General features: G+C 45.8%; 3 protein-coding genes and 1 pseudogene across 8 annotated transcripts in view; 2 read left to right on the plus strand and 2 right to left on the minus strand.

Moving 5' to 3' along the window:
- Window positions 1-2,006, plus strand: part of cdc42se1 (CDC42 small effector 1) — an 18,779-nt gene extending 16,773 nt beyond the window's left edge. Inside the window, exon 5 of the mRNA XM_041954791.1 lies at window positions 1-2,006. This exon is cut by the window's left edge and continues 1,344 nt beyond it. The gene's annotated coding sequence lies outside the window, so the exon portion shown is untranslated.
- Window positions 2,007-7,824: 5,818 nt separating this feature from the next.
- LOC121619139 (bcl-2/adenovirus E1B 19 kDa-interacting protein 2-like protein) lies at window positions 7,825-15,762 on the minus strand. Of its 3 annotated transcripts, none has more exons than XM_041954760.1 (14): window positions 15,560-15,762; window positions 14,762-14,815; window positions 14,156-14,316; window positions 13,869-13,943; window positions 13,650-13,790; window positions 12,907-12,969; window positions 12,204-12,281; window positions 11,602-11,763; window positions 11,251-11,502; window positions 11,070-11,172; window positions 10,670-10,801; window positions 9,127-9,213; window positions 8,754-8,852; window positions 7,825-8,533 (listed from the first exon to the last, which is right to left on the minus strand). In XM_041954760.1, exons 2-14 carry the CDS (start codon window positions 14,800-14,802, stop codon window positions 8,509-8,511), a joined length of 1,419 nt encoding a protein of 472 aa, XP_041810694.1. In that variant the 5' UTR covers window positions 14,803-14,815; window positions 15,560-15,762; the 3' UTR covers window positions 7,825-8,508. The 3 variants fall into 3 exon arrangements, with proteins under 3 accessions (XP_041810694.1, XP_041810693.1, XP_041810695.1); XM_041954759.1 differs by having other exon boundaries at window positions 14,762-14,812; window positions 15,560-15,761; XM_041954761.1 differs by having other exon boundaries at window positions 14,762-14,812; window positions 15,556-15,607.
- A 960-nt stretch (window positions 15,763-16,722) lies between these two features.
- On the minus strand, window positions 16,723-19,106 carry LOC121619954 (annotated as a pseudogene).
- Window positions 19,107-20,378: 1,272 nt separating this feature from the next.
- The window catches only part of mindy1 (MINDY lysine 48 deubiquitinase 1), an 11,451-nt gene continuing 6,829 nt past the window's right edge, over window positions 20,379-25,000 (plus strand). The window contains exons 1-2 of one of the 4 annotated variants that reach the window (XR_006007516.1): window positions 20,456-20,938; window positions 23,438-24,355. Coding sequence is in view for 3 of the 4 variants with exons in the window: in XM_041954751.1 (XP_041810685.1) it covers window positions 23,998-24,355 (358 nt within the window). In the remaining variant the exon portion in view is untranslated. Of the gene's footprint in view, window positions 20,939-21,254; window positions 21,384-23,437; window positions 24,356-25,000 lie in introns of those variants that run through there. The other 3 variants (XM_041954751.1, XM_041954752.1, XM_041954753.1) reach the window with 3 other exon arrangements.

The raw sequence follows: 25,000 nt of genomic DNA on the forward strand, positions 1-25,000 counted from the left end.
GCAGAAACCAACCCACCCACCAAACTAAAAATCGACTCCAATGAAACTCTGACCTTAAAAACCAACACGTGTAGCTGTTCATGTCGTTAAATAGATCCACAGAAAGTCATCAGTTTGATCGTTCATGTCTCTGACGATAGGCCAACAAACACAAGGAAGCACTGATGGAAGAGAAGAAGAAGAAGAAGAAGAAGAAGAGTGAATGTTGATTGATTGACTGATTAAGTGATTGATTTCATTTCCATCATCTTACCTCTGCTCCACCTTAAAGCAGTGAAAACACACAAAATGTCAAACCAAAGCAAAAAGAGGCCAAAGATAGAAAACATGATGACATCTGCGAACACTCAGCTGTTGTCTGTGCTGAGTGGTTGCCATGGATACCGCTGAGTCACGGTGTTCCCCCTCGCCGTGGTAACCAGCCACTTCCTCTCTGCGGTCAAGACTGAAGGGGCCAAAACGTCTATTTAAGGAAAATCTGAGCCGCTGCTGCTCGTCTCAGTTTCCTCAGAACGGCGCGGTGTGTTCACTGGACTCCGCAGAGCGTGGGAGTTTTTTCATACGTCCTCCCTCACCTCCTCTTCTTTAAACTTCCCCACAGTCAGTCAGTCAGCTGCAGTGAGAAACAGCTGACCACAAACACTGATCCTCATCCACTCATCCTGCTGCGTTGATCCGTTCAGTCCGATAAATTCAAGCTTTCTTATTATGTGTTTTTGTTGATTATCAAAGATGTTGATTTATGGAACTGTTTGTATCTCTTTCTGAAAATATGATGTCATATTTAGTGTTGATCATCAAACATTTCTGTGACTTTTTGAACCTTGAGCCTCTGTTGAACCTGCAGGAGTTAATGAATAAAAAGTCAAGTAGAATGATTTCCATCTTTAGCTGACATTCATCTGACAGCAGCTGCTCACTAACATCCTTTTAAAAAAACAAATCTGATACGAACCAATCAGCAGCCTTTGCAGCTGAAGTCAGCGCTGAATGTGTTGCAGTTCCTCTAACGTCCACTAGATGCTGCTGTAATAAAACTGTGCCGAAGCGAAGAAGAAAAAACAAAACTTCTCTGTATGAATACGAAGTCAGTACAGTTTTTATACGACAGCATCTGCTCCGATGACATCATTTCCCTCCTTTGAATGGTTAAATGTGTGTCTGGGGAAGTATTTGCTTGATTGACAGGTGCCTCAGCCTATCACAGTCAGCTGTGGTCTGTGGTCCAGAAAACTGTGAGAATGAAAACAGATGAAACGTCACAACATGAGAAACTTCCTGCTGTTTCAATGACAATCTGCCAGCAGGTGAGATTAGAGAAACACCCCGAACATGAACCTGAACCCAGGTCCAGCTTTACTTACTCTGAACATGACTAGTGCTAATGCTAATGCTAAAGATTGTGAAAAAAATGTGATAGAACTTTGATTTTTTTAAACTTTACAGACATTATGAGATAAATTTAGTACATTTGATAATAAATAGGATAATATAGTAAACAGGATGTTGTTTTGGGAACAAAATAATATTTAAATAAATAAAATTTGTGTGAGCAAGACAATGAGAAACGACTCAGTAGGAACAAGATGGTAACTTATGAGATATAATGATTTAAGAAATTAACTCAGGTTCAATTCAATTCAGTTTTATTTATATCGCACCAAATCACAACCGAAGTCTCAGGACACCTTCCATACAGACCAAACTCTGTATCTACAGACACCCAACAGTTCCCTCATGAGCAAACACTCAGGTGTACAGGAGAAGTGTCTGTGCTCATCAGATAAGCACACAAACAGGTTACAGATAATAGACTAAAGTCACGATGAACGAATGTCAGCAGCATTAAAAGCAGCGTGAATGTGTGACGTCCAGTGGCCGACGGGTCCTTCTTGTATTTTCTGGTATTTGTCTTGTGTTATGTAACCTCGTCCTCTGCAGGGACGCAGAGACGCAGACTGACTGTTATGTAACAGGACAGATGAATAAATGTGTGTTGATGAGCACTTCGTTGTAAAAGGCTCGATGTGTTGAAAGTACTGAAAACATCATCCTGAACTTCAGCATCAAACATTTTATGTTGCTGCTGTTTTTTGATTTTCCCCTGAAAAGAACTCATTCATGACGTTAACCAGTAAACTTCTTATAAATAACCAGTTAAATCCTGAAAAAAAAGAAAAAACATCATGCGACCGAGAGACGAGTGACGGTCAGGTCACATGATTCATGGACGCCATCATCTGTTCATTCAGTCTCATTCCAGAAGTGGACTAAATATTCAGGTCTTATACTTCTACGGAAGCCGAGAACGGCCAGGTCCGTATACATTTTTTTTTTACCGTTTTCTCGTGATAACGAATTAAATTGTTTGGTTCTCAGCATAGACTGGTTCTCGATTTTGGGGTTTCTACATAGACAAATCCCTAACGAAGGCTAGTGCTAATTTAGCACGATATAGCTTGATACAGTGTGTATTAGCAGTGATGTGATGAGTGTGTTTACATTATGGTTAGTGCGGTACAATGCATTACAGTGATCAACTTAAAATGTGTCTATAATCAGAGGAAGTATGCCCCTTTGGATTTAAAGTTCAGGGTTTCCCCCAGTGCTTTACGCAGAATGGATCATCTTTTCTTGCCCCCCCCGCCAGGCTAAGCATCGATTGTTTATGATGAACGAGACATTATGAACAACAACTTGTGTTTAAAATCACAGTAACTAGCAAAGCAAACCTCGCTGTCAGACCTAACGAGCTCTGTTCCCGCTGCTCTGTGCTGCGTTCACTCACGTCGGCCAAGTTTTGTTTTGTGACAGCTGATTATTAGACAGTTTTAATAGTATTTTGAGTATGTTTGTGCAAACATCTCGCCAAATTAGCAGCTAACAGCAAGACATCCTAACAAACAGCACGTTTACGATGAATAACTCCGGACCGGAGCAACACACAGCCTTCAGCGACGATGACAGAGACCGTTACGATGCCGAGGCGATTCCTGGTGGACTGACTGCAGCAGCTTCCTGACTAAACTGAGAGCTAACTGCAGCTGCCGTTGCTAACATAAAGTTAGCAGTGTCGGCGCTAATGTTAGCACTGTGAGCACTCCTCTCTCCTGACTCAACTCTGAGTTGTCCGGAGCCAAACTCGGCAAGAAATCCACCTCGGCTCCGTGTTCCCTTGTCATCAAATTAACCGCCGTCCTGTTGGAGGCTCTGTGTGTAGGCTATACGGAAGCCGAGAACCAAATAATTTAATTCGTTATCACGGGAAAACGGTAAAAAAAAAAAATTATACGGACCTGGCCGTTCTCGGCTTCCGTATACTTCAGTAAAAGTACTAACACACACAGTAAAAATACTGTGTTACAAGTAAAAGTCCTGCATTGAAAATGTTGCTTCAGTAAAATGTAGCACCTGTACAACCACTCTGTTGAGAACTTATCTGAGAATGGCAGGTGCTTGGGTTCGTTGTAGTTACAGGTGGATACCACAAAGGTGCATCTCAGTAAGTGAATACTTCCAACTAAATTAAAGTAGCACTGTGACGTAGTAAGCTGAGAGGGACCCAGGAGCGGAAACGGAGAAGGTTTAAACAAGGTTTATTTGAGCAACAAAGGAGGCAAAAGACAGGCAAATGAAGTACGTGATCCAAACAAACTTTTGAGGCTTCAGAGAGTGCTGGGCTGTGTGGGCACGGGAGGCACTGGAAGAAAAACAGAAAAGACAAACAATTACTCCACACGAAAAGTTCACAAGAGAGATAGTCAAATTGTTTACCACTAGAGAGACGTGAAGCCACTGGTATCACGGTACGGAGTAGTATACTCTGGCGTCGAGGAGCGTCTCCGTGGAGTATAAATCAGCGTCCTTGATTGGGAAGTGAATCCAGGTGCGCCTGATCACTCCTCGACACCGCGGGGGGAAGGGAGCCTCAGGAAACAAAAGTGAAGTTAGCGGAAAAAACACAACAAAACAGGAAGTGGGTTTTCAAAATAAACGTAACGGAAGTACCAACAATAGCATAACAATTAGGCAAAAATAAAAGAAAGGCCTTATTTAATGAACCATTAGCACAATGATAAACGAGTAACACTTTTCACACAATTCAAATGCCCCCTCCCCAAATAAGCTTAGCTTTAGTGTCACTATAACTTCCCCTTATCAACAAATCCCCCTTAGCTTTTCCCCCAACTCACATCAGGACACAATAAAACAATAGAAAGCTTGTGACCATACCATCTACCGTCGCAGTCTAAGCAGGGATGCCCAGACTTTCTCCAGTTTTTCAAGGGGGACCCCGAGGCGTTACCAGGCCAGCGGAGCGACATAGCCCCTCCAGCGTGTCCTAGCTCAGCTGGCTCCTCTCAACGTGGAGGAGCTCCTCCCGAGTGACAGAGCTCCTCACCCGGTCTCTAAGGGAGCGCCTCGCCACCCTGCGGAGGAAACTCATTTCAGCCGCTTGTATCCGAGATCTCACTCTTTCGGTCATGACCCAAAGTTCATGCTCATAGGTGAGGGTAGGAACGTAGATCTACTGGTAAATCGAGAGCTTTGCCTTTGGGTGGAGAGCTGGTCCAGTGTACCACGACCAGGATGAAAACCGCATTGTTCCTCCTGAATCCGAGGTTCAACTATCGGCCGAATTCTCCTCTCCAGTACCCTGGAATAGACTTTACCAGGGAGGCTGAGGAGTGTGATCCCTCTGTGGTTGGAGCACACCCTCCGGTCCCCCTTCTTAAATAGAGGGACCAGCACCCCGGTCTGCCAGTCCAGGGGCACTGTCCCCAACTGCCACGTGATGTTGCAGAGGCAAGTCAGCCAAGACAGCCCGACAACATCCAGGGACTTGAGATACTCAGAGTGGATCTCATCCACCCCCGGTGCCTTGCCACCGAGGAACTACCTCGGTGACCTCAGCCTGAGTGATGGATGAGCCAACCTCTGGGTCCCCAGCCCCTGCTTCCTCTAGGGAAGGCGTGGCAATGGGATTGAGGAGATCCTCAAAGTACTCTTTCCACCACCCAACAATATCCCCAGTCGAGGTCAACAGCCCCCTCACCTCCACTGCAAACAGTATTGGCAGGGTACTGCTTCCCCCTTCTGAGGGCGCCGGAATGTTTGCCAGAATCTCTTTGAGGCCAACCAGTCATCCTCCTTCATGGCTTCCCCGAACTTTTCCCATACCCGAGTTTTAGCATCCACAACCGCCCAGGCTGCAGCACGCTTGGCCTGCCGGTACCCGTCAGCTGCCTCAGGAGTCCCACGAACCAACCACGCTCGATAGGACTCCTTCTTCATCCCTTACTTCCAGTGTCCACCACTGGGTTCAGGGATTGCGACCACGCAGCCACCAGAGACCGCAGCTCCAATGTCTCCAACCTCCCTTGGGATCTGGTCAAAGCTCTCCCGGAGGTGCGAGTTGAAAACCCCTTTGACAGAGGGTTCTGCCGGACGTGCCTGAAAAGTCTCACAGCTAACTTAGCGGTGGTGGTGGGCCCACACACACACACACACACACACAGTACTCACAGCTCCAGAGTTCACGGACTGCTTGCTGGCCTGTTTGGTTTTACAGAACATCACTTACAAAACACAGAGATTGTCGAAATGTCAAAGGCTAGTTGCTTGAGTGCGAAGCAATGGTACAGTATCTGTAGTGTAGCGTCTACCTGTCCTCCTTCCGAGGTCAAGAGCACCCCCCCCCCCCCCCCCCCCCCCCCCCCCCCCCCCCCCCCCCCCCACCTGATCACTAGATGCCAATCACGATCCGCAATGGGGTGCGTCTCTCAAAATGACCAATAAAGCAGCGACGTGTGACATTAAACACAATTCTAAAAGGTTATTATTTAAACCAATAATCTAATTATTCTCTTTGCATAAACCTTCAGTTTAATAATAAAATAAAATAAAACTTTAGTGGAAGATATGTAGATCAGTAAAACTTTAATATTTCCGATCCAGAAATCTGAAATACCAGACTGGAAGAATACTGCGTGTCAGTATTAGAGAAATGTAATTAAAGTGCTAATTACTGCTAACCTAAGGACTCGTAGAAGTGCTGGCAGTTTGGTAGAGTTGTAATAACCCAATATCACTACTGGGCTGCAAAAAGTAAGTAAGTACAATCAGGACAATGTACTTCAAGTATTGAGTGCAGTAAAATGTCCCCTGTGACTGGTCTGTTATTATATATGATCTCATTATGAAAAACTCAAGTACAGTACAAGTACCTCAAATCTGTACTGAAGTACAGTACTTGTGTTACGTCTCTGCCAGTTTTCTTCTTGAATTTTCTGTTTCAGTAGTTTGAAAGGCGCCTCAGCAGACTCTCCTTCCACTGTGTGTGTGTGTGAGTGTGTGTGTGTGTCTGAATCTACATGTATGACTCTGCTTACATGTCTGTTTCCCTCCTTCACTGTTTTATTACAAGCAGCTGTACAGAGACCACAGAGCTGTAATGATGATGGTTAAACTGTGTGTGTGTGTGTGTGTGTGTGTGTGCGTGCGTCGCCATAGAAACCCCAGTCCAGCTCTGAGGAGGAGGAAACAACACGAGTAGAAAAATGAAAGATGTGGTCACTGATGGCGTGTTACAAACTGAGCATGTAGGAAACACACACACACACAGGCAGCCAAATGTGTGTGTGTTTGAGTGTGTGTGTGTGTGTGTTTTCAGCTATAAACTGTATAAACATACAGTTCCTCCCATGGCAGCATGCTAACATCACAGCTAACGTGCTAACAGGATGAGTAAATGTGAGCTGAGGTGAGGAGGAACCGGCGGCTCGTTAAAGGTACAACGAGTCAGATAAGACCAAAGTTTAAACGTTCAAAAAGTCAACATTATCGGCCTCTTAGATATTCTCCCTGTTCCTCCAGCCTCTGGTGTTTAGCTAAGCTAGGCTAACCACTGACTCCTGATTTAAGTTCTGGTGTGCGTCTCAGTGTATTTTCCAAAAGAGTCGATTTATTCCTTCAATAACGTCTAAATACTGGCGCTACCAACCGAGCTAGCAACAGAGCTACGCTGGACATGGCGAGCAGGCGTCCCGCTTCGTCCAGGATGGTCCTGGTTTCAAGATGGTCCTGAGTCCTGGTTTAGGCACAATGTGTACTGAAATGTATTGTGGTTTGCAGAGCCAACGACAGCTGAGCAGCATCGCATGATAAGTCATGTCTAACCACACACACACACACACACACACACACATACACACACACACTGGTCTGTGTTCCTGTTTATTGAGTTTCCTCAGCAGTTACCTCACCTCCTTCCTGTCAGGCTCCATCATCCTGACCAGCCGCTGGGTTCACACACACACACACACACACACACACACACACAGTGTTTTGCTGGTCTTTATAAATGACCACAGTGTTCCCTCTCACAGACCATAAAGGTGTCCGCAGGTATATTTGAGACAGAGCTGCCAGCTGCTGAACCCGAGCTCGAACACACTGTGACACACACACACACACACACACACTCACACACACATGTGTGTGTCTTCTAGGCTGTGAGAACGTTTGGTGAACATTAAATCGTTCAACATTTTGGGGAATAGACCTGAACATCTAAGCTAAGCTACAGCCAGCTGCTGCTTAGCTTAGCATAAAGACTGGAGACAGCGAGCAGTTTTGTTCAGTCAGAGTTCAGTCTGTCTGTCTGCCAAAACATTAACCCCCCAGTTAATGTCTCAGCATTTATGTGTTTCCACAACTTCCCAGTAAAAAAGTTTTAATGACAAGAAAGTGTTTTCGGAAAACTTCAAATCTGAAGGACGAAGTGAACGAAGTGGACGAACACAGACAGCTTCAAACACAAAGACAAAGACCATCATCGTTTTATTCAGCACCAAAACATCCTGAACTCATCGGTTTTAAAGCAACGCAGTGACCCTTTCAGAGCCAGGAGAGGTGTTCAGAAACCTCCAGCAGGTCTCAAAAACCTCCAGCTGGTTTCAAAAACCTCCAGCAGGTCTCAAAAATCTTGTTCAACTTAAAACCAATAAAAAGAAAAATAGCAGAAAAGTCACTTTTCACCTTCTGTACCAGCTGAACTTTGTGTGTCCAAAGTGTTGAAATGTGTCTAAAACCAGACCCAGGTCAGTTTTCATGAAGACCAGAAACCTGCAGAGGGAACAGCTAAAGTCCGTTCAGGTTTAAAGAAGCACAGTGAAGCCCCCGAAGTCCAGAAGGAGATTTTTCTGTCCTGCACACTCGAGATATTTGACCCAACTTTGATCCAAGAGAAAATATTCATGTTCAAGGTGAATCAGGATGTTTACACGCTTGATTTTTATTATTCATCCAACACTCGACCAGCAGCAACAGCACGAAGAGCTCAGGTGTGTTTCTGACCTTCAGACCTGCTCACTGATACGACACTGACCAAGTTCACCTGTTACCTTCTGAGAAAAGACCTGACCAGAGCAGGAGGAGAGATAAACCCCCCCCCCCCAGCAGGGTCAGAGTCTGCAGGTTCACCCGGACAGCCTCACCTGGACAGCTTCACCTGGACAGGTTCTGGTCGTACCTGCAGGGAGCAGAAATGACATCATGAAGCAGAAAGAGTCAAAAGGACGAGGTTAGAAGACGGGACGACGTCTCTGATGAGAAACTTTACGAGTCTGTAAACAAAAAGTGTTTCAGAGAAGGCTCAAACACAGTTTCTGTCTGTTTCTTCTTCTGTTTCTTTTTCTTCTTCTGTAACGAAGAGGCGGCGCTGTCTAACAGACGACATGAACGTCACTCACTGTGCGACACAGTCTGGGATCTGCACATGCTCAGTAGGGACGACGCCGGACAGATGCTGGAGGCTGTCGACAAACTGCAGCTTCCTGCTGAACTTAGAGCTGAGGAGGAGAAAGAGGAAGACCAGGAGGAGGTGGAGGAGCAGCAAAACAAGAGGAGAAGGAGGAGTGAATGACAGGAAGGAAAACAGGAGGAGCAGGAAGATGGAAGAAGAGGAGGATGAGGAGAAGGATCAAGAAGGAGGAGGAAGAAAAGTTGGATTACCAGCAGGAAAGAGGAAGAACGGACAGAAATGTGAGCGTTAGTTTGGTTTGTGGTTTATTACAGCAGCACTGAGTCAGTGAGGAAGAGGAGGAGGAAGAGGAGGCAGCAGACCTGATGAAGGGTTTGATGATGGTGATGAGGGCTTTGATGTACCAGGTGGGATGAACCACGTAGAAACCCTTCAGGTTCTTCCTCAACCTGCACACACACACACACACACACACACACACACACACACACACACACAGTTATTTTCACGCTATAAGGGGTCACCCAGTCCATCCTCCAGGGGCCAAACAGGAAGTGAGACAGGAAGCTGTCTAGACGTAGTCAGGTGTGTGGGAGCCAGATAGCAGCTCGCTTTCCTTCCTTCTCTCCTCGTCTCCTCCTCAGCTGATGAAGAGGAGCTGGAGGGCGGATTCATTAACGAAGGCTTACTGGAGGAGCACATGGAGGGTTTGTGCAGAAAAGCACTGTGTTCGGTCACTTTATTAGGTACACCTGTACAATCTAATCCAATCCAACACAACAGCTGTGCCGTAACATCTACCTGTCCTCTCACACCTGAGTCCAAGTCAAAGGTGCTGCTGTCACAGATTTCATCATGTTGAGAGGTGTTCCCATTTTTTTGTCCTCCATCTTTACACACATGAGAAACTGAGGAGAAAAAAAGTGCTACATGAAGATCTGACGCTCCCTGCTGGACAGAAACTAAAACAATAAGAAGGAAAGAAAGAAAGAAGGAAGGACAGAAGGAAAGAAAGAAAGAAAAAAGGAAAGAAGGAAGGAAAGAAGGAAAGAAAGAAAGAAAGAAAGAAGGAAGGACAGAAGGACAGAAGGAAAGAAAGAAGGACAGAAGGAAAGAAGGAAAGAAGGAAGGACAGACGGAAAGAAGGAAAGAAAAAAGGAAAGAAAGAAGGACAGAAGGAAAGAAAGAAAGAGGGAAGGAAAGAAGGAAAGAAAAAAGGAAAGAAAGAAGGACAGAAGGAAAGAAAGAAAGAGGGAAGGACAGAAGGAAAGAAGGAAGGACAGAAGGAAAGAAAGAAGGACAGAAGGAAAGAAATAAAGAGGGAAGGACAGAAAGAAAGAAGGACAGAAGGAAAGAAGGAAAGAAAGAAAGACAGAAAGAAAGACAAAAGGAAAGAAAGAAGGAAAGAAAGAAAGAAAAAAGGAAGAAAGAAAGAAAGAAAAAATAAAAAGAAGGAAAGAAGGAATGAAAAGACAGAAAGAAGGAAGGAAAGAAAGAAAGAAGGAAAGAAAGAAGGAAAGAAGGAAAGGGAGAACGAATACAATGAGTGAAAGAAGGAAAGAAAAGACAGAAAGAAGAAAGAAAGAAAGAAAAAAGGAAAGGAAGAAAGAATAAAAAGAAGGACAGAAGGAAAGAAAAGACAGAAAGAAGGACAGACCTGAATCAAAGCCAGAATGAGTGACCTGATCTTCATCTTAAAGTTCACCTACAAGAACTTTCAAAACGACAGATTTCAAAATAAAATGTTCAGGTGAGGAAGATAAAAATCTTTCACATTTTCTTGGTGACACTTTTTCTTTGTGATCGATCGAAAAACAAAACAAACGTCAGAATTTAGATAATTTATCAAATATTCACGGTGTGATGCTTTTCGTCATATTAACGAGCGAACAGGTGGAGTTTTACCTCCTGTCGATGGTGGTGTAACACTCTTTGAGCCAGCTGATTCCTGGTAGTTTGTCTGTCTGACCTCCAGCACAGAGATACACGATCACGTAGTTTTCTGCAACCATCAGATCCAGAGTTCCTACGACGTACCTGCAGATAGAGACGATTCATCATCCATGCTCTCCTCAGGACCAACTGAAGGACCTTTGATCGTCCTCTGATTTAAAACAAGAACCTGTAAAGAAGGTGCTCAGATGCACCTGATGGCAACATGTGTGATGTTAAATTACATTATCCTGATACGGTTCAAAACAAAAACATTGAAACTCAAAAAGAAACGAGTTAGACAGAACCAGCTCGGTCAAAGGTCACAGATTATACCTGGATCTCTTCAGAAAGGTGTGTTTGTGTCTTTTACCTGAACAGATGATCCATCACATATTGGTAATTTTCCAGACTATTCTGCGGCAAGTAGCAGGAAGAAAACACGATGATGTCATTCATACCGTCTCCACAGTAACCTGAGAGATAAGACGGAAGGTACCAGGTGATTCCCAGGTAACCACCAGGTAAACTGTCAGACGAATGACTCGTCATACCTCCGTGTGACAGCACCCTGAGAAACGGCTCCAGGACACTCATGTCGACCCGGCTCTCTTGTGGTGGATCACCTGTGGAGAAACAGCGCCACCTGGTGCCCTGACTGTCGATCACGTCCTCCCTCTCCAGAGCTCCCAGTCCACTCTGGTCTGTTCCCGGTCCAGAACCGGTCCGAAAATCAGACTTGGACCTGGGACTGGAGCTGAACCCTCTGTTACGCCGGGACGCCAGGCCAAGACGCTGCAGGTCATCTGGAAAACAATCCCGTGATGTCATCAAAGGTTTGGATAGATTACATGAATACATCAACGTATAAGCATTCTCAGCTGTTTTGACCTTTGACCTCTCACCTTCCAAGTCCAGGTCATAGATGGGGAAGGGCAGTGATTCGCTGTCAGAGGGCGTTTCAATGGCGTCCAGGTCAAAGTCCAGTCCCACATCATCATCGTCCTCAGGTGAAGGAGAGAGGAAGGCCGAGGGGAATTCCTCCGAAACCGTTGACTCACTGTGACCTGAAGAAGATCAGCGTATTATTTAGTGAAACAACATCCCATGCCAGAGTCTGGCGTTAGCCAAAAACTGTATACTGCTAGCTAAACAGTGTCAGGGGTTAGCCAAAAACTGCATACCGCTAGCTAAACGGTGTCAGGGGTTAGCCAAAAACTGTATACTGCTAGCTAAACGGTGTCAGGGGTTAGCCAAAAACTGTATACTGCTAGCTAAACAGTGTCTGCTGCTAACTGAACAGTGTCAGATGCTGGCCATAAAAGCAGACATATTTGGGAGAAAAGTCTTTGCTCGTGTCCTTTAGGACTCAGGTGTGGACATCTGTTCGTGGGTTACTACAATACCAACAAAACTGAATACCTACAAATATAATAAAGTGCATTTTATAAGAACTATATATAGAAATATTAAAACAATAGCATGTTTGGACATATTATTTTATTACCTAAAGACAGACTGAGAGCTGGAGCCACCAGGACTTTTTTCTTCGTTGGTCGTGATAAGGCCAGACTGCTGGGAGGAGCTGCGGACAGGAAGTGAGATCGCAGAGCGTCAATCACGTTTTCTAGATGACCTGACAAAGAAAAGGTGTAGGCCTACAACTGCTTTCTACCAGCCAAGACTGAGGCAAGGCAGGAGCGGCCACCTAGCTAACTGTAAGCTATGCTAAGCAGTGGTTGGCTGTGCAGCGCCAGTCTGGCTTTGGTTCATCGTGGTGTTGGCTGATGAAGTGATTTGTTAGTGTCATGGAGTCAATAGTCCAAATCAAGTATAGAATCATCACAAATTATCCTAAATATAAATGTAATTTATTTTCCGGCGTTCGTCTCAACTCGAGGGTCGACATCTGGACGTCACACTGGCGTCAGTGATAACAAATGTTTTCTTAAAGTTAGACATTTAATTTAATGTAATTTTGATTTTTTACATCATTGTACAATTTAGTATAAAAATGTTACATTGTTATGATTCTTATTGTTATTCATGTATATCTTATTTAATCAATATTATTACTTTACCACTTCTGCCCACTGGGTTGCACTGTGTACAACTTCCATGGAATGGTACAACTAACTGCTGAATATCAACATTATCGCAGTATAATTTTACAGTACAGCAGAGTAAAATTTAAAGCACCAGTAGGCTACCTGGTCCGTCTCTGGTCGGCGTCGACGGTTCCTTCTCTGAGACAAACTTGTCCTCAACGGCTCCTGACAACACGAAGACAGGAAGTCAGAGAGGAAACTGAGAGGGAAGAAGAGGAAGAAGAGGAAGAAGAGGAGGAGGCTGGTTTATGTTGTTTTCTGCTCCACTGATTTGCTCTGGTCAGTTGTGTTGGGCAGCTCCTCGAAATGTCACCTCAGGATCCTGACGTAGAAATCCAGATGTGTACATTTCTCCTATAGATTTAATGTATTTATACAACAGAATAATTCATCCACCAACACCTCAAACACTAGACAGGTAAAATTAGATTAGAGCTCCGGCCAGCAGGTGGCGATTGAGGAGGTGAAAGCTAACAACACAGTGTTCAGCTAACCCTGCGAGGCTCCGTACGACGCCGACAGTGATCCCGTCTGTGTGGGAGGATTTAGAAATCCTGTATGCAGATGACACAGTCGTATGCACTCATGGGACACTCAGCAGGTGTAATGATTGAGATTTGTACGTACGATTGGATATATGATTGAGTTTGTTCTTTATTAGTGTTTAGAAATCCTATTTTTTTTCTCCAGTTGCATCAGTTTCATCAGTGTTTGTGTCCTGCTCAGGGGCTGCAGACGGAAATGAGCTGAATCTGGTACAAAAACCAACTTCTTTGTTTGAGGTGAATGTTTTTCACATGAACGGTCCATGAGAAACACATGTATAAGGAAGTAAACAGAGTTACCTGGCTGGAAGTCGCCCTCCTGCCCTCCATCACCTGCTGGGAGACTTAAATCTGAAGAAGAGATGAAGATGGACTCGTTTTCCTCCCCATCCTCACCCACCTCATCTCCAGGACAGGTTTCTTCTCCTGTCACCTCCTCGTCTTATGGACAGAAAGAGATGAGCGTGAACAGAGAAGACAGGTTCACCTGAGACTGAGACACAGTCCTGCTCTTCATACCTGCTGAGTCAGCACCTGTTGCTGCCATGGCAACGGAGTTTCCTCTGACTCGCTCACCTGTTTCCTCTTCCCCCTCTGTGGAGGAAGATCAGAAATATCTGATCTGATTTTAAATTAATTATTGATTTGAGTTTCAGGCAAATAATCTGAAAACAAACCACCAGGAAGCTAATGGTTTGATTCATGATGAAATTACAACCTACAGAACTGTGATCAAAGCGACAGTTCAAACAGATGATCTGTCTGAAATAAATGACTTCCTGTGTCTGTTGAAAAAAGTCTTGTACCTGTCCGATCACCACATGTTGCGACAGCAGTCATGGTGGTAGTTAAAGTACTACAGGCAGCTGCAGTAGTAGTAGTAGTATTAGCAGTTCTAGTAGAGTCAGTATTATCAGTGGTAGTGGTGCTGACGATGTTCTCAGTGTCTTCGTCTGCCAGAGGTGACCTACACAGAAGCCACACAGTAGAAATACTGTTACAAGCAAAGTACAAGTACCTCTAATGTGTACTGGAGTGCAGCACTTGAGTTACAGTCGCAGACGTCATCACTCATTTAACATTCAGACATTCTGTTAATAAGAAGCTCAGAACACACAGACATATTCACATTTGTCCGAATTAAAACCACAGACATGAAGTAATCCTGAATGAATCCATTCTGAACTGCACGGAAGAGACATTCTCAGCGAAGAATATTGTGTCCATCAGTACGCAGATGACACACCTGTATCTGTCACCAAAACAGAAGCAGTGCAGCAGCAGCAGGTAAACTGAGGCTGCAGCCTGAATGTTTCCTCGTGTTCGTCTTATATAGAGAGAAAAGCCTGATAAACGTCCCTCAAAGGGAATCCAGGTGCTCCGTCAGCCAAAGAAAGAGGATGAACTCTGACCTGAGGTGGTCTTCCTCCTGTTCTTCCTCTCTGGACTCCATGTTGTTGTTCCTGCTGACAAAGACCTGATTAGAAAGAGCGTTTCTATTTTTTCTGCTTCCACTGCGACAAACGTATATTAACTGTGTTTACTGACGACTTTTACACATAAAACATAAGAGACTGTTGACCCAACAGCTTGTAACAGTTAGCATTAGCTCCATCAAGGCAGAATCACAGTGATGCTTAGAAGGCATCGATAATCATGAATCAGATGCAGCAGATACAAAGACTCCTGAGTTAGCATTATTCATAAATGTCCGATATATATCACACCATGAATGGCCACTTCTGTACTTGAATATGCAATATTTTTACTAGTAATCGAGTATTTTTATACTAGTCCTGCTTCTGTTCTTTTAGTGGAGGAAAAGATCTCATTTCTTCCACTGCTGATTGTGACAGTTTCTATAAGTTAAACACAGAACATAATCAAAATGAGTGAATCATTTTCAACTATTCTACTTTATCTTATATAACACGTAGAATCTGCTGCGTTTCTGTTTAGTTGCAACAATCCCGTCAGGAACATGTTCATTTGGTCGCTCAGACTGCAGGGCTGCACATTTTGGCTGCATGGCGTCTGAAGTTGACTTTGTCGGGCTCAGATCTGACCGCGGCAGTAATCTGTTCGTGTTCAGCTCTTATCTCAAAGCAGCAGTCCAGAGCCCGGAGAGAAAAGGTTCAAGACAAACTGTTCTCGAACGACAGCAGGAAGAAAAGAACGAACAGTGAAGACAAGAGTCAAGACTTACTTACTGTTTTCTCAGGGAGTCGATGGGAACACCGGCGGTCAGGTGAGACGGGTGAGGCAGGTGAGACGAGTTCGGGACAAACAGCCGGGATCACTGGGAAACCTGCCTCGCACCTGGAGTCCCGCCTGATGACGTCACAGTGACTTTTTATGAGCGGACTCTTACACCTCACCTGTCTCTCTCTAGCACAGGCGTGGTGTGTTGGCCCGGCCCTGTTACCACGGCGACTGTGACTGTTGGAGCAGGGGCGTAACCTCAGTGTTCGTGCCTCTACCTGCCGAAGACACACGTGAGAGTCGACCGCAGAGCCGATTGCACAAGTGATGAGTTATTACCTGACGGCCGCGTTTAAAGGTCTGAACGTTGCTCAAGTTTATTCCAACTTCTGTTAGACAGAAAGACAGACAGGCAGAGAGAGAGACAGGGAGACAGACAGAAAGACAGACAGAGAGACAGAAAGACAGACAGGCAGAGAGACAGAGAGACAGGCAGGCAGACAGACAGAGAGACAGACAGAGAGACAGACAGACAGACAGAGAGACAGACAGACAGACAGACAGAGAGACAGACAGACAGAGAGAGAGACAGACAGAGAGACATGCAGGCAGACAGACAGACAGACAGACAGTTTAAGGTGGATCATTGCTGCTGTAACACTGAAGTTTTGATCTGGTTTCTGTAAAATGTGTGTTTACATGCAGCAGGTCAGTAATCAGGTTTCATCCGGAGCCTTCCTGGTTTTACCTCAGTGCTACACGACGCTGCTTCCTCTTATTGTCTTTAACGAGGATGAATAATGAGGTCAGTGCAGACAGTCACCTGCAGTAAAGGTTAACACGTTCGTTTTATTGTTTGTCTTCACACAGTGTCAAGAGGACATGTCTCACTGTGACTGACTGTAAGTCCAGGCTAATGTCTGTCCTGAACCAGCAGAGGGCGACAGGACACCAAACCAGATCACCTGAACAAACTGTGTCCAACCTCAGTATTCCTGAGCATCTGTCCCCTCACCTGAGCGACTGTCCTCTCACCTGAGTGACTGTCCTCTCACCTGAGTGACTGTCCTCTCACCTGAGCGACTGTCCTCTCGCCTGAGCGACTGTCCTCTCACCTGAGCATCTGTCCCCTCACCTGAGCGACTGTCCTCTCACCTGAGACTCTGTCCCCTCACCTGAGCGTCTGTCCTCTCACCTGAGACTCTGTCCCTCCCATCCTGCTGAACTTCTTCAGTAAAGCTTCCTGGTTGAAGCTGCCATCTAGCGGGCAGCTGTCCACCAGACTGTTCACTGGCGGCGGCGTCCTACCACAGAAATCCTCCTCTGTGCTCCCATAATCCTCTGCGGCCAACAGCAGCCGCCGCCGATGGCGTCGAGAGGTGGAGTAAACATGAGGCGGCCGGTCCTCTGCGAGGTCGGCTGAGGATTCTTTGCTGACAGGAAATGTGTCAGCTGTCATCATGTTGAGTTGGTCGAGTTGATCCTCTGTCTCCTCCTCGCCATCTGCCCCACAATGCACCTCTCTCTGCCACCAGTCAGAAAGGAAGTGTCTGAGGACAGTCAGGACTTTTCTGCGAGAGGCCAGAGTGTTGCGCTGGTGATAGGCCAGGACGTCGTTATATGTTATATATACATTATATAATCCTGCTGCCTGTGCTGCAAACTGGAGCTGTAAAGCGCCAGCTGCCTGATGGGCTCATCTGATTGGTTGTTGAAGGATATCGTCATGACGACCACAGCGTCCAGCCAGTGTGAGTGACAGAAGTGTCAGAGTGTGTCCTGCAGATTCTTCCTGCACAGAAACGACAAAGACAACATGAGGAGAACACATCACAACATGCAACTACAAGTCCCAGCATGCACCACTGTCTGTTCTGAGGCGCCCCCTGCTGGTTCAGTATCATGATCAACAATTAAATGGTTGTAATGTTTACAGCTGTTCAAATGATGATGAAAATAAAATGAATATCTAAATTGCCTGATTTGATGACAGTTAATCAGTTTAAACAGTTTAATCCAAAACTAATCATGCAAGTATTGACTCATTAACTCGACAGGCTCAGGTGTGAATGTACCGTCATGGATCCCCCCACGTGTTTGTGAAGAGCGTCTCTATGTGGCAGATCAGGAAACTGCGTCTGCAGCAGTCTGACTTTCTTTGACTGTCCCTTTTCCAAACAGAGGAGACATATTTAGGATATACAGGAGGCCTTCACACCTGCAATCTACAGGGAGGACACACAGGAGACATTCACACCTGCAACTGGCAGAAGGCAGATTATGTCCCTCACCACACAGCAGCAGAGCCAGTTGTCTGTCCAGGATCTCGGGTGCTCTGGATAGAATCCACTCTGTTACCAAGGTAGCACAAGATGCCACCGTATCCACAGTGACAGCGCAGGAGAGGGAGGCGGGCCCCTCTAACTGATGGTGGTCAATGACTTCTGCTACCGCCCCCTCCAGGTCACTGCCGGAACTGGTGAACAGTAAATATTCCGAAGTTCAGCAAGACATTTCATGTTAGATTATGATGTTGTGATATTTCAGACCTCTGCAGGACACTGTGGTCCACCAGTGTCAGCACCAGACTCCTGTCGCCATGGAGACGGACCAGGTCCACCTCGTCTCTGAAGACCAGGGTCTCTGTGGTGATACCAGACTCCCTGAGCAGCAGGAGGACATCGGCTCGCAGGTGGAACAGCGACCGAGTAACATTGAGAACCGGAAGAATCACGGAACCTCCTGGAAGACCAGAGGACGTCTGAGAGACGGACACAGAGCGAGATGTTGGTGTCTCCTCCTGTGTGGGAAAACTGCTTAAAGTATTCAAACCATCAACCCTCCAATCTCACCCTAGACAGGAAGTAGGCCATGGCGACCGATGACGCCAGAGTCCAGGTCACATGCCTCACCGCACAGGACGATGTGGACTCTCTGGTTACCATGGAAACTGGTCTGGGTGGGGGAGAGAGCAGCATCAACCTCACGGTCAGTCACACGACATGGAAACGCTCCAGTACTGAAGAACTTGAATGAACCTGTGATGAGAAATAAAAGCGGTTTGTACTGAGCTGTCATCGGGGTGAGGGTCACATGACAAGCAGAACGTAGAAGAACGTAGCACAACTGTCTTTGACATCTAACATGATTTAAACCGGCACTGGTCTCTCTTCCCTCCATGAAACATGAGGTAAAATTGATGTTTTTTATTTTATTTGTTCTTAAAGCTCTCAAGATCCGGCACCAGTGGAGGGTTGATCTGAGGATGACCTGTTTGCCACCTCTCTGATCTACTGACCAATCACTGCTCCTCCTTCTGTGGAACAAATCCAGCAGCGATTCAGCATTTTCCAAGGAGCTCAGGGCTCATCGTCAGGCCCACAGACCTTTACACCTGCTGCACATCTCCTGTTTACTCTGATGTCACACATCAAATCCTAATATTTGACCTGGATCCTGAGCTGCAGGCTGTCAGTTCACTGAGCGCCCCTGAAACGACTCAGGTTCCTCTGCACAGGTGAAAGGATGTTCAGAAGAAAACTCACCTCCAGTCATCCTCCTCTTCACATCTTAATGTGAAACAGTCGTTTTAAAACTCTCTGGTCACAGTTGTTGATCTAATCTGCTTTACTGACTGTTAATATTTGCTTCCAGGCCTGCGTGCCATCAGCTGACTGCAGGTAAACACTGAGCAGCTCCAACCAAACTCAAATAAATCGCACTCAGGTGACACCTGGTGACCAACAATGTTCACTTTCAGAGACACCTGCTTACAGGTGAGGTCTGATCAGGAAACAGTTTCTACCAGTTTCACTTCCTTCACTTCTATTCATGTTCATTTCCTTTGACATGTGTCCCTGTTGGACATCTTATGGTGAATAATTTTGTCATGTCTGATCTTCATGGATCAATTTTACTTACTAAAGAAAAAAGTTAAGAGATTTGCTGAGTTCATTCATTGAATATTAAAGAAACTTATTCCACACCAACCATGTGTGACAAAGAACTAATAAGAACCAGGAGGCTTTTATTGTGAAAACACCAACACACTTCCTGTCTCTCTCTGTCTCTTTCCCTCATCTTCTCAATAAATTGATGTATTGATCACTAACTTCATGCTGATCTGTTGTTGTCCTGTGTCTGCTGAGACAGTTTTCTCCCTGATGTGGATCAATTCTGTTGATTTACCGTTATCAAGAGGAGCCATGGCAACAGACACACACACAACACACAAATGCACACACACACTGTCTCTCTCTCTCTCTCTCTCTCTCTCTCTCTCACACACACACACAGATATGTGTACAGAAATATGACCACTGAACTACATACACGCACAAAGTGAAACAAAGTATACATACACTAAAATACAATCGAACAAATAAAGGCAAAAATCAAACAAAAGAAATAATGGGTGGTGCGACGTTACTGTTAGTTTGTTCAAAATGACAGTTTGAATCTGCAGGTTTATGTCTGTCTATATGTGCAGCAAATTTACCTCAGAGGAGCAAAGTTACAAAATATTTTACTGGATTGTAAATATTACAAACATACAAATATTAAGCATCACAGGAAATAACTTGACGCATCTCACCTCTTACAGGACGTGCAGAATAACAACAGAGGAGCAAAGATCCAGAAGATTTTAGTTTTAATTAAACTTCATTTGGTGTGAGTGGGCTAACTGATGTTACGTTCACTGACCCTCCTTAAATACTGACAGTACTCTAGCTCACTGAAATCGTGACTTGTCCCGGGTGGGCGGGAACTACCATTGACTTCAGTCAAAAACTCTCGGGTCATGACGTCTGAACATCATTGAGTTCCTTTAACGGTGAGAGCGGAGTTCGTGACCGATTGTCGGATTTTGACGGCCGCCATGAACGCACCGCCCATCAAAGTTACCGTGGAAGTAAAATCTATTGCATCAGTTTGAACACATGTAGACTGGATGTGAGACCTGATGTGGCTTTCAGCTCGTCATGTTACATATCTTAAAGCTCTACGGTGGTCAGACGGAAGCATACGGGACTTCCTGGTAAATGAAGTTAAGTACGGTGCTGCACCTGTTGTGTCTTGTACTAACGCCAAACTCCATTCAAATTACTACTCGTTCCTTGCCTCGATTATTATCGTATATCTGAGGCCAAAGAGGGTTAGATTACTTTATTTTCTTAACCGTGTGGTTCTACTTTAATTCGGCCCATTGTCTGAACAAAATAACTCGTTTTCCTGATAATGTTAATTAGCTATCGGGCAGCGGTAAGCTAACCTGGGTCGATTTGACTGCGCTGCTTGGATATCACGTGGACTCCGAACGGATCGGCGCCACCTAACGCGCTCACAGTGAGGAAAAGTGACACCCCCGGCTGTGCTTGCTTGTGTTGGTAAGCTATTTATTATAATTATATTATACTTGTAATGAGGTTTTGCGTAGATGTTGCCAAAGATAGCGTGGCTAGCTGTGTTAGCAAACTGTTGCCAAACAAACAAGAACGAACATCTCCGTGAACACCGTCATCTGTAGTTCTTTACTTGTTTTGTTTGTTTTGTAGTTTATTGATACACTGCGAATGTAAAACTGGCTGTATTGTATCAGTTAGCTACATAGTTTTTCTATAACAAAACTTTTGAGCTATCTAGCTGGCTAATGGCTACCCTACGTGTGTAAAGTTTACAGGATGTGACGTAGGCTGGATTTTGTTTGTGTCCCCTGGTGGGCGTGGCCTGTGATCCTCCTGTGTGCCTGGCTGCTGGTAGCGGAGAGAAATGTAAACAGCTAGCATGCTCGATAAGCAGCCAGCGTCAGCGCAGACAACAGACCCGGTGTCGGTAAGCCGCAGCATTTGAAACCGACTGTTTGTTCTGATGTAAATGTAAAGGTCAGTGAGGTATCTCGGCCACCGGCTCCCGCAACGGAGTTGGTTTCTTTGTGGAACAACAGCTAACTTGGCTAAGTTAGCTTGGAGCGTTGGCGTCAGGTTTGCTAGCTCAGGGAGTTGTGCTACAGCAGAAAGCTGCTTAATGCTGCGCCCCCAGCAGCCCGCAGGATTCAGGCTTTCTGTCGGGTTTTTGCTGATGTGAATATTGTTGTGAAGGACTGCTGTCAGGCTAATGCTATCAGCAGGAAGTACTGACAGTCGTAGTGTGAAGTTTTCACTGTGAAACACCTTGATGAGAGTGACGCTGCGCTCCGAGCTCCTCCTGTGGATTGAGGAGCATTATGGGAAACTCAAGCACTTGTTCGGCTGACTAATGACCAGCCTCAGAGGCTACTCTTTGTGGACTGAAAGTCACTTCTCCAGACAAATGAACGGACATTTTCAGACTTTTATTCCCAGCTGTGTCGTGTCACTAACGGTTAAAGATAAAGTTGAATCCAGTCTTCAGTCCGGCTGTGGCGTCAGTTCAGTAAGAGATAAGGTGTGGCAAGGTCACCTGACAGCATCACTTTGAAGCTCAGTAACAGCAGTCAGTCCTGATGTCCACATGATAGAAAAGCTTACAGTGACAACAGTACACCATGTAAGCTGTGTCTGCTGTTGGAAATGAACCGTGGGGGTTCAGGGCCTTGCTCAAGGACACTTGAGCCTCTAACCTTCAGTCCTTCCAGCCTTTTATTTGACTCTGGGGACCAATGTGCTCCTGTTAATTACCTGAAGTCTTAAACTTTCATAGATGCTTCATTAAGATACAGATTTATGACCAAATGTTGTTTCAGGTGTTATTGATCGGTGAGTTTAATGTATTTCATGTTTCTCTCAGCTTCTTTTATTTGAGGTGGTTGGACAGTCTTGTGATCAGTTTAGTTTGTAGAAGACTTCCAAAGCAGAAGTCACACCTATTGAATATTTCTGAGTAAAACAAGGCCTCTGCCTTTTTCCTAGAAGAATTAGTTTTTCTTTATAAAAGGGATCTGGTTTTAATGTTATTAGCTGGTCTGTATGGGTGCCACCACGAGTATCGGCTGAAGTGGATCTGAATAAAATCATGTTTAATTCCCACAGTTTTTTTATTTTGAAAGTCAAATTGAACTTGAAAGGTCACTTTGCTGATTTTATACATGAGGATCAATTTCCTGGTCCTGGTTCTGGTCAGTCCTCATGTCATCAGACTTGGAGACAACAACTGTCCACCGTACAGTCTGTGTTATGAACAGGAGGTGTGGGGTTTGATATGTGTGGTTGTTTACCAGGCAGGGAGGCTCGAGTCTGTCCAGGCATTATGGGAAATGTAGGACCCACAGTTTCTGGACTAAAGGTCAGGAGAGAGACAGAGAGAGAGACAGACAGGGAGAGACAAAGAGAGAGACAGACAGAGAGACAGACAGACAGAGAGAGACAAAGAGAGAGAGACAAAGAGAGAGAGACAGACAGAGAGAGACAGACAGACAGACAGACAGAGAGACAGACAGAGACAGCCAGACAGACAGACAGACAGACGGACGGAGAGAGACAGAGAGAGAGAGACAGACAGACAGACAGACAGACAGAGACAGACAGACAGAGACAGACGGAGAGAGACAGACGGAGACAGACAGACGGAGACAGAGAGACAGACAGAGAGAAAGAGAGACATACAGACAGACAGAGAGAGAGACAGACAGAGAGAGAGACAGACAGACAGAGAGAGAGAGAGAGACAGTGACAGACTGACAGAGAGACAGACAGAGACAGACAGAGAGAAACACAGACAGACAGACAGACAGACAGACAGACAGACTGTATTGATCCCTCAGGAGAACCTCTGCAGCTCAGATTGAATCTTTCTGCTCTGATTTGTGAGCGATGTTGTTTGAATAAAATAATTTCTGAAATAAAGACGTGTTAAACATGCGACGACGGAGAGACTTTAACGGTTTGTTCTCCTTGTTTCTTTCTCCTCAGCTCTGACAGGAAGTGGCTCTACTGACAGGAGAGAAGATCCTCCGTCCCCGTCACTGACGGACAGACAGTTCGTCACATCTTCAGCCCTCACCCTGCTGACTGCTTCCTGTCTGCTGACTGCTTCCTGTCTGCCGACTGCTTCCTGTCAGCTGACTGCTCTGTCAGCAGGAGAGCAGAAGAAGGAGAAGAAGATTTTCTGCCTTCAACTATTCGTCCATATTAAATTCGTGACGAGGGACTCGGGCTGAACGCCATGTTCAGTGTCAGATAGATTGGTGTGTTCGTTCTGTTAAACCCTCGGCGGGCGGGAGAGCGGCTGACAGAGAGGCGGAGAGATCATTGAGGTTCCCTTGGTGGCCATGTTGGGGCCTCGGCTCGCACCTGTCACCTCTGCCGCCGCGCCGCCATCTTACATCAGCGCTTGAAGTTTGTGAGCTGAAACAAACCTGAAACTGAAGCTGCGTGTTTCCCATGAAGGCCTCGGTTTCTTGATTCTTTTTCTACGCTTGTTATTTGTGTGTAAAGCGAGTTAGCGTTTGCTCTGAGACCGTTGGCCCATCATGGCGGCGTCCAGCTCGGAGCCGGCAGCAGATCTGCTGATCGAATGCAGCAAAGAGGAACCGTCTCCTCCCTCGGAAAGCGTCTCCAAAGAACTCATCGTAACAGTGATGAGAGAGGGGCCGGGCCCCGCGCCGCGGTCGGACGTCGTATCCGAGGTCCCGAGCAGTAACGGCGCCGCGGACGGTCCTCTTCCTGCCAGAGTCCTGGAGGAGGAGGCCACGCCCACGCCACCGGAGTCATCGTCGCTGTCATCTGAAAACGGGACGGTAACCGCCATCACCACAGAAGAAGAATCTCTGTCGGTTCTGCTCGGACACATTAAGACCGAAGGGGGGCAGGACAGAGGAGGAGAGCCAGGTAAGAGATCAGACCAGGTCCAGGACCGACTGATCGGTCCGTTGACCACTAAAAGGTTACCTGCTGACGTCTTCACGCCAGAATCTCTGTGTGCGTGCGTGTGAACCTGGTTTCTGTGATCTGGGTCTTGGATTATAGAAACCTGGTTTCTGTGATCTGGATTGTGGATTATAGAAACCTGGTTTCTGTGATCCGGGTCTTGGATTATAGAAACCTGGTTTCTGTGATCTGGATTGTGGATTATAGAAACCTGGTTTCTGTGATCCGGGTCGTGGTCTAACACCTCATCATAACGTGTTATCGTTCATCGAGAGTCAGATCATGTGACTCTTCGCTCGGAGCGTTCTGTGTCTCTGAGCTGAGGAATGAATCAGGTGGGTAAAAGAAGCCGCGGGTACGCAGACCTGAATGGCGAGCAGGTCCACAGGTCGTCTTCATGTTCCGTGTTTTAAATCGGCAGCAGAAGACAGAATGACTGGCTCTGAACCAGTAGAGACTGAGACCAGGATCAAGGAGCGTCAGTCACAAACGTGTGTTTGTTAGTTGCTGTTTGTCCAGTCCTTGCTGGGCCACTGGTTTCCAGTAACGTTCGGCTGGTTAACATTCAGGAAGTGGACACTGCAGCTTTGTGCGGAGCAGAGAAAC

This window comes from Chelmon rostratus, chromosome 16, assembly GCF_017976325.1.
Source record: "Chelmon rostratus isolate fCheRos1 chromosome 16, fCheRos1.pri, whole genome shotgun sequence".
Lineage (NCBI taxonomy): Eukaryota > Metazoa > Chordata > Actinopteri > Chaetodontiformes > Chaetodontidae > Chelmon > Chelmon rostratus.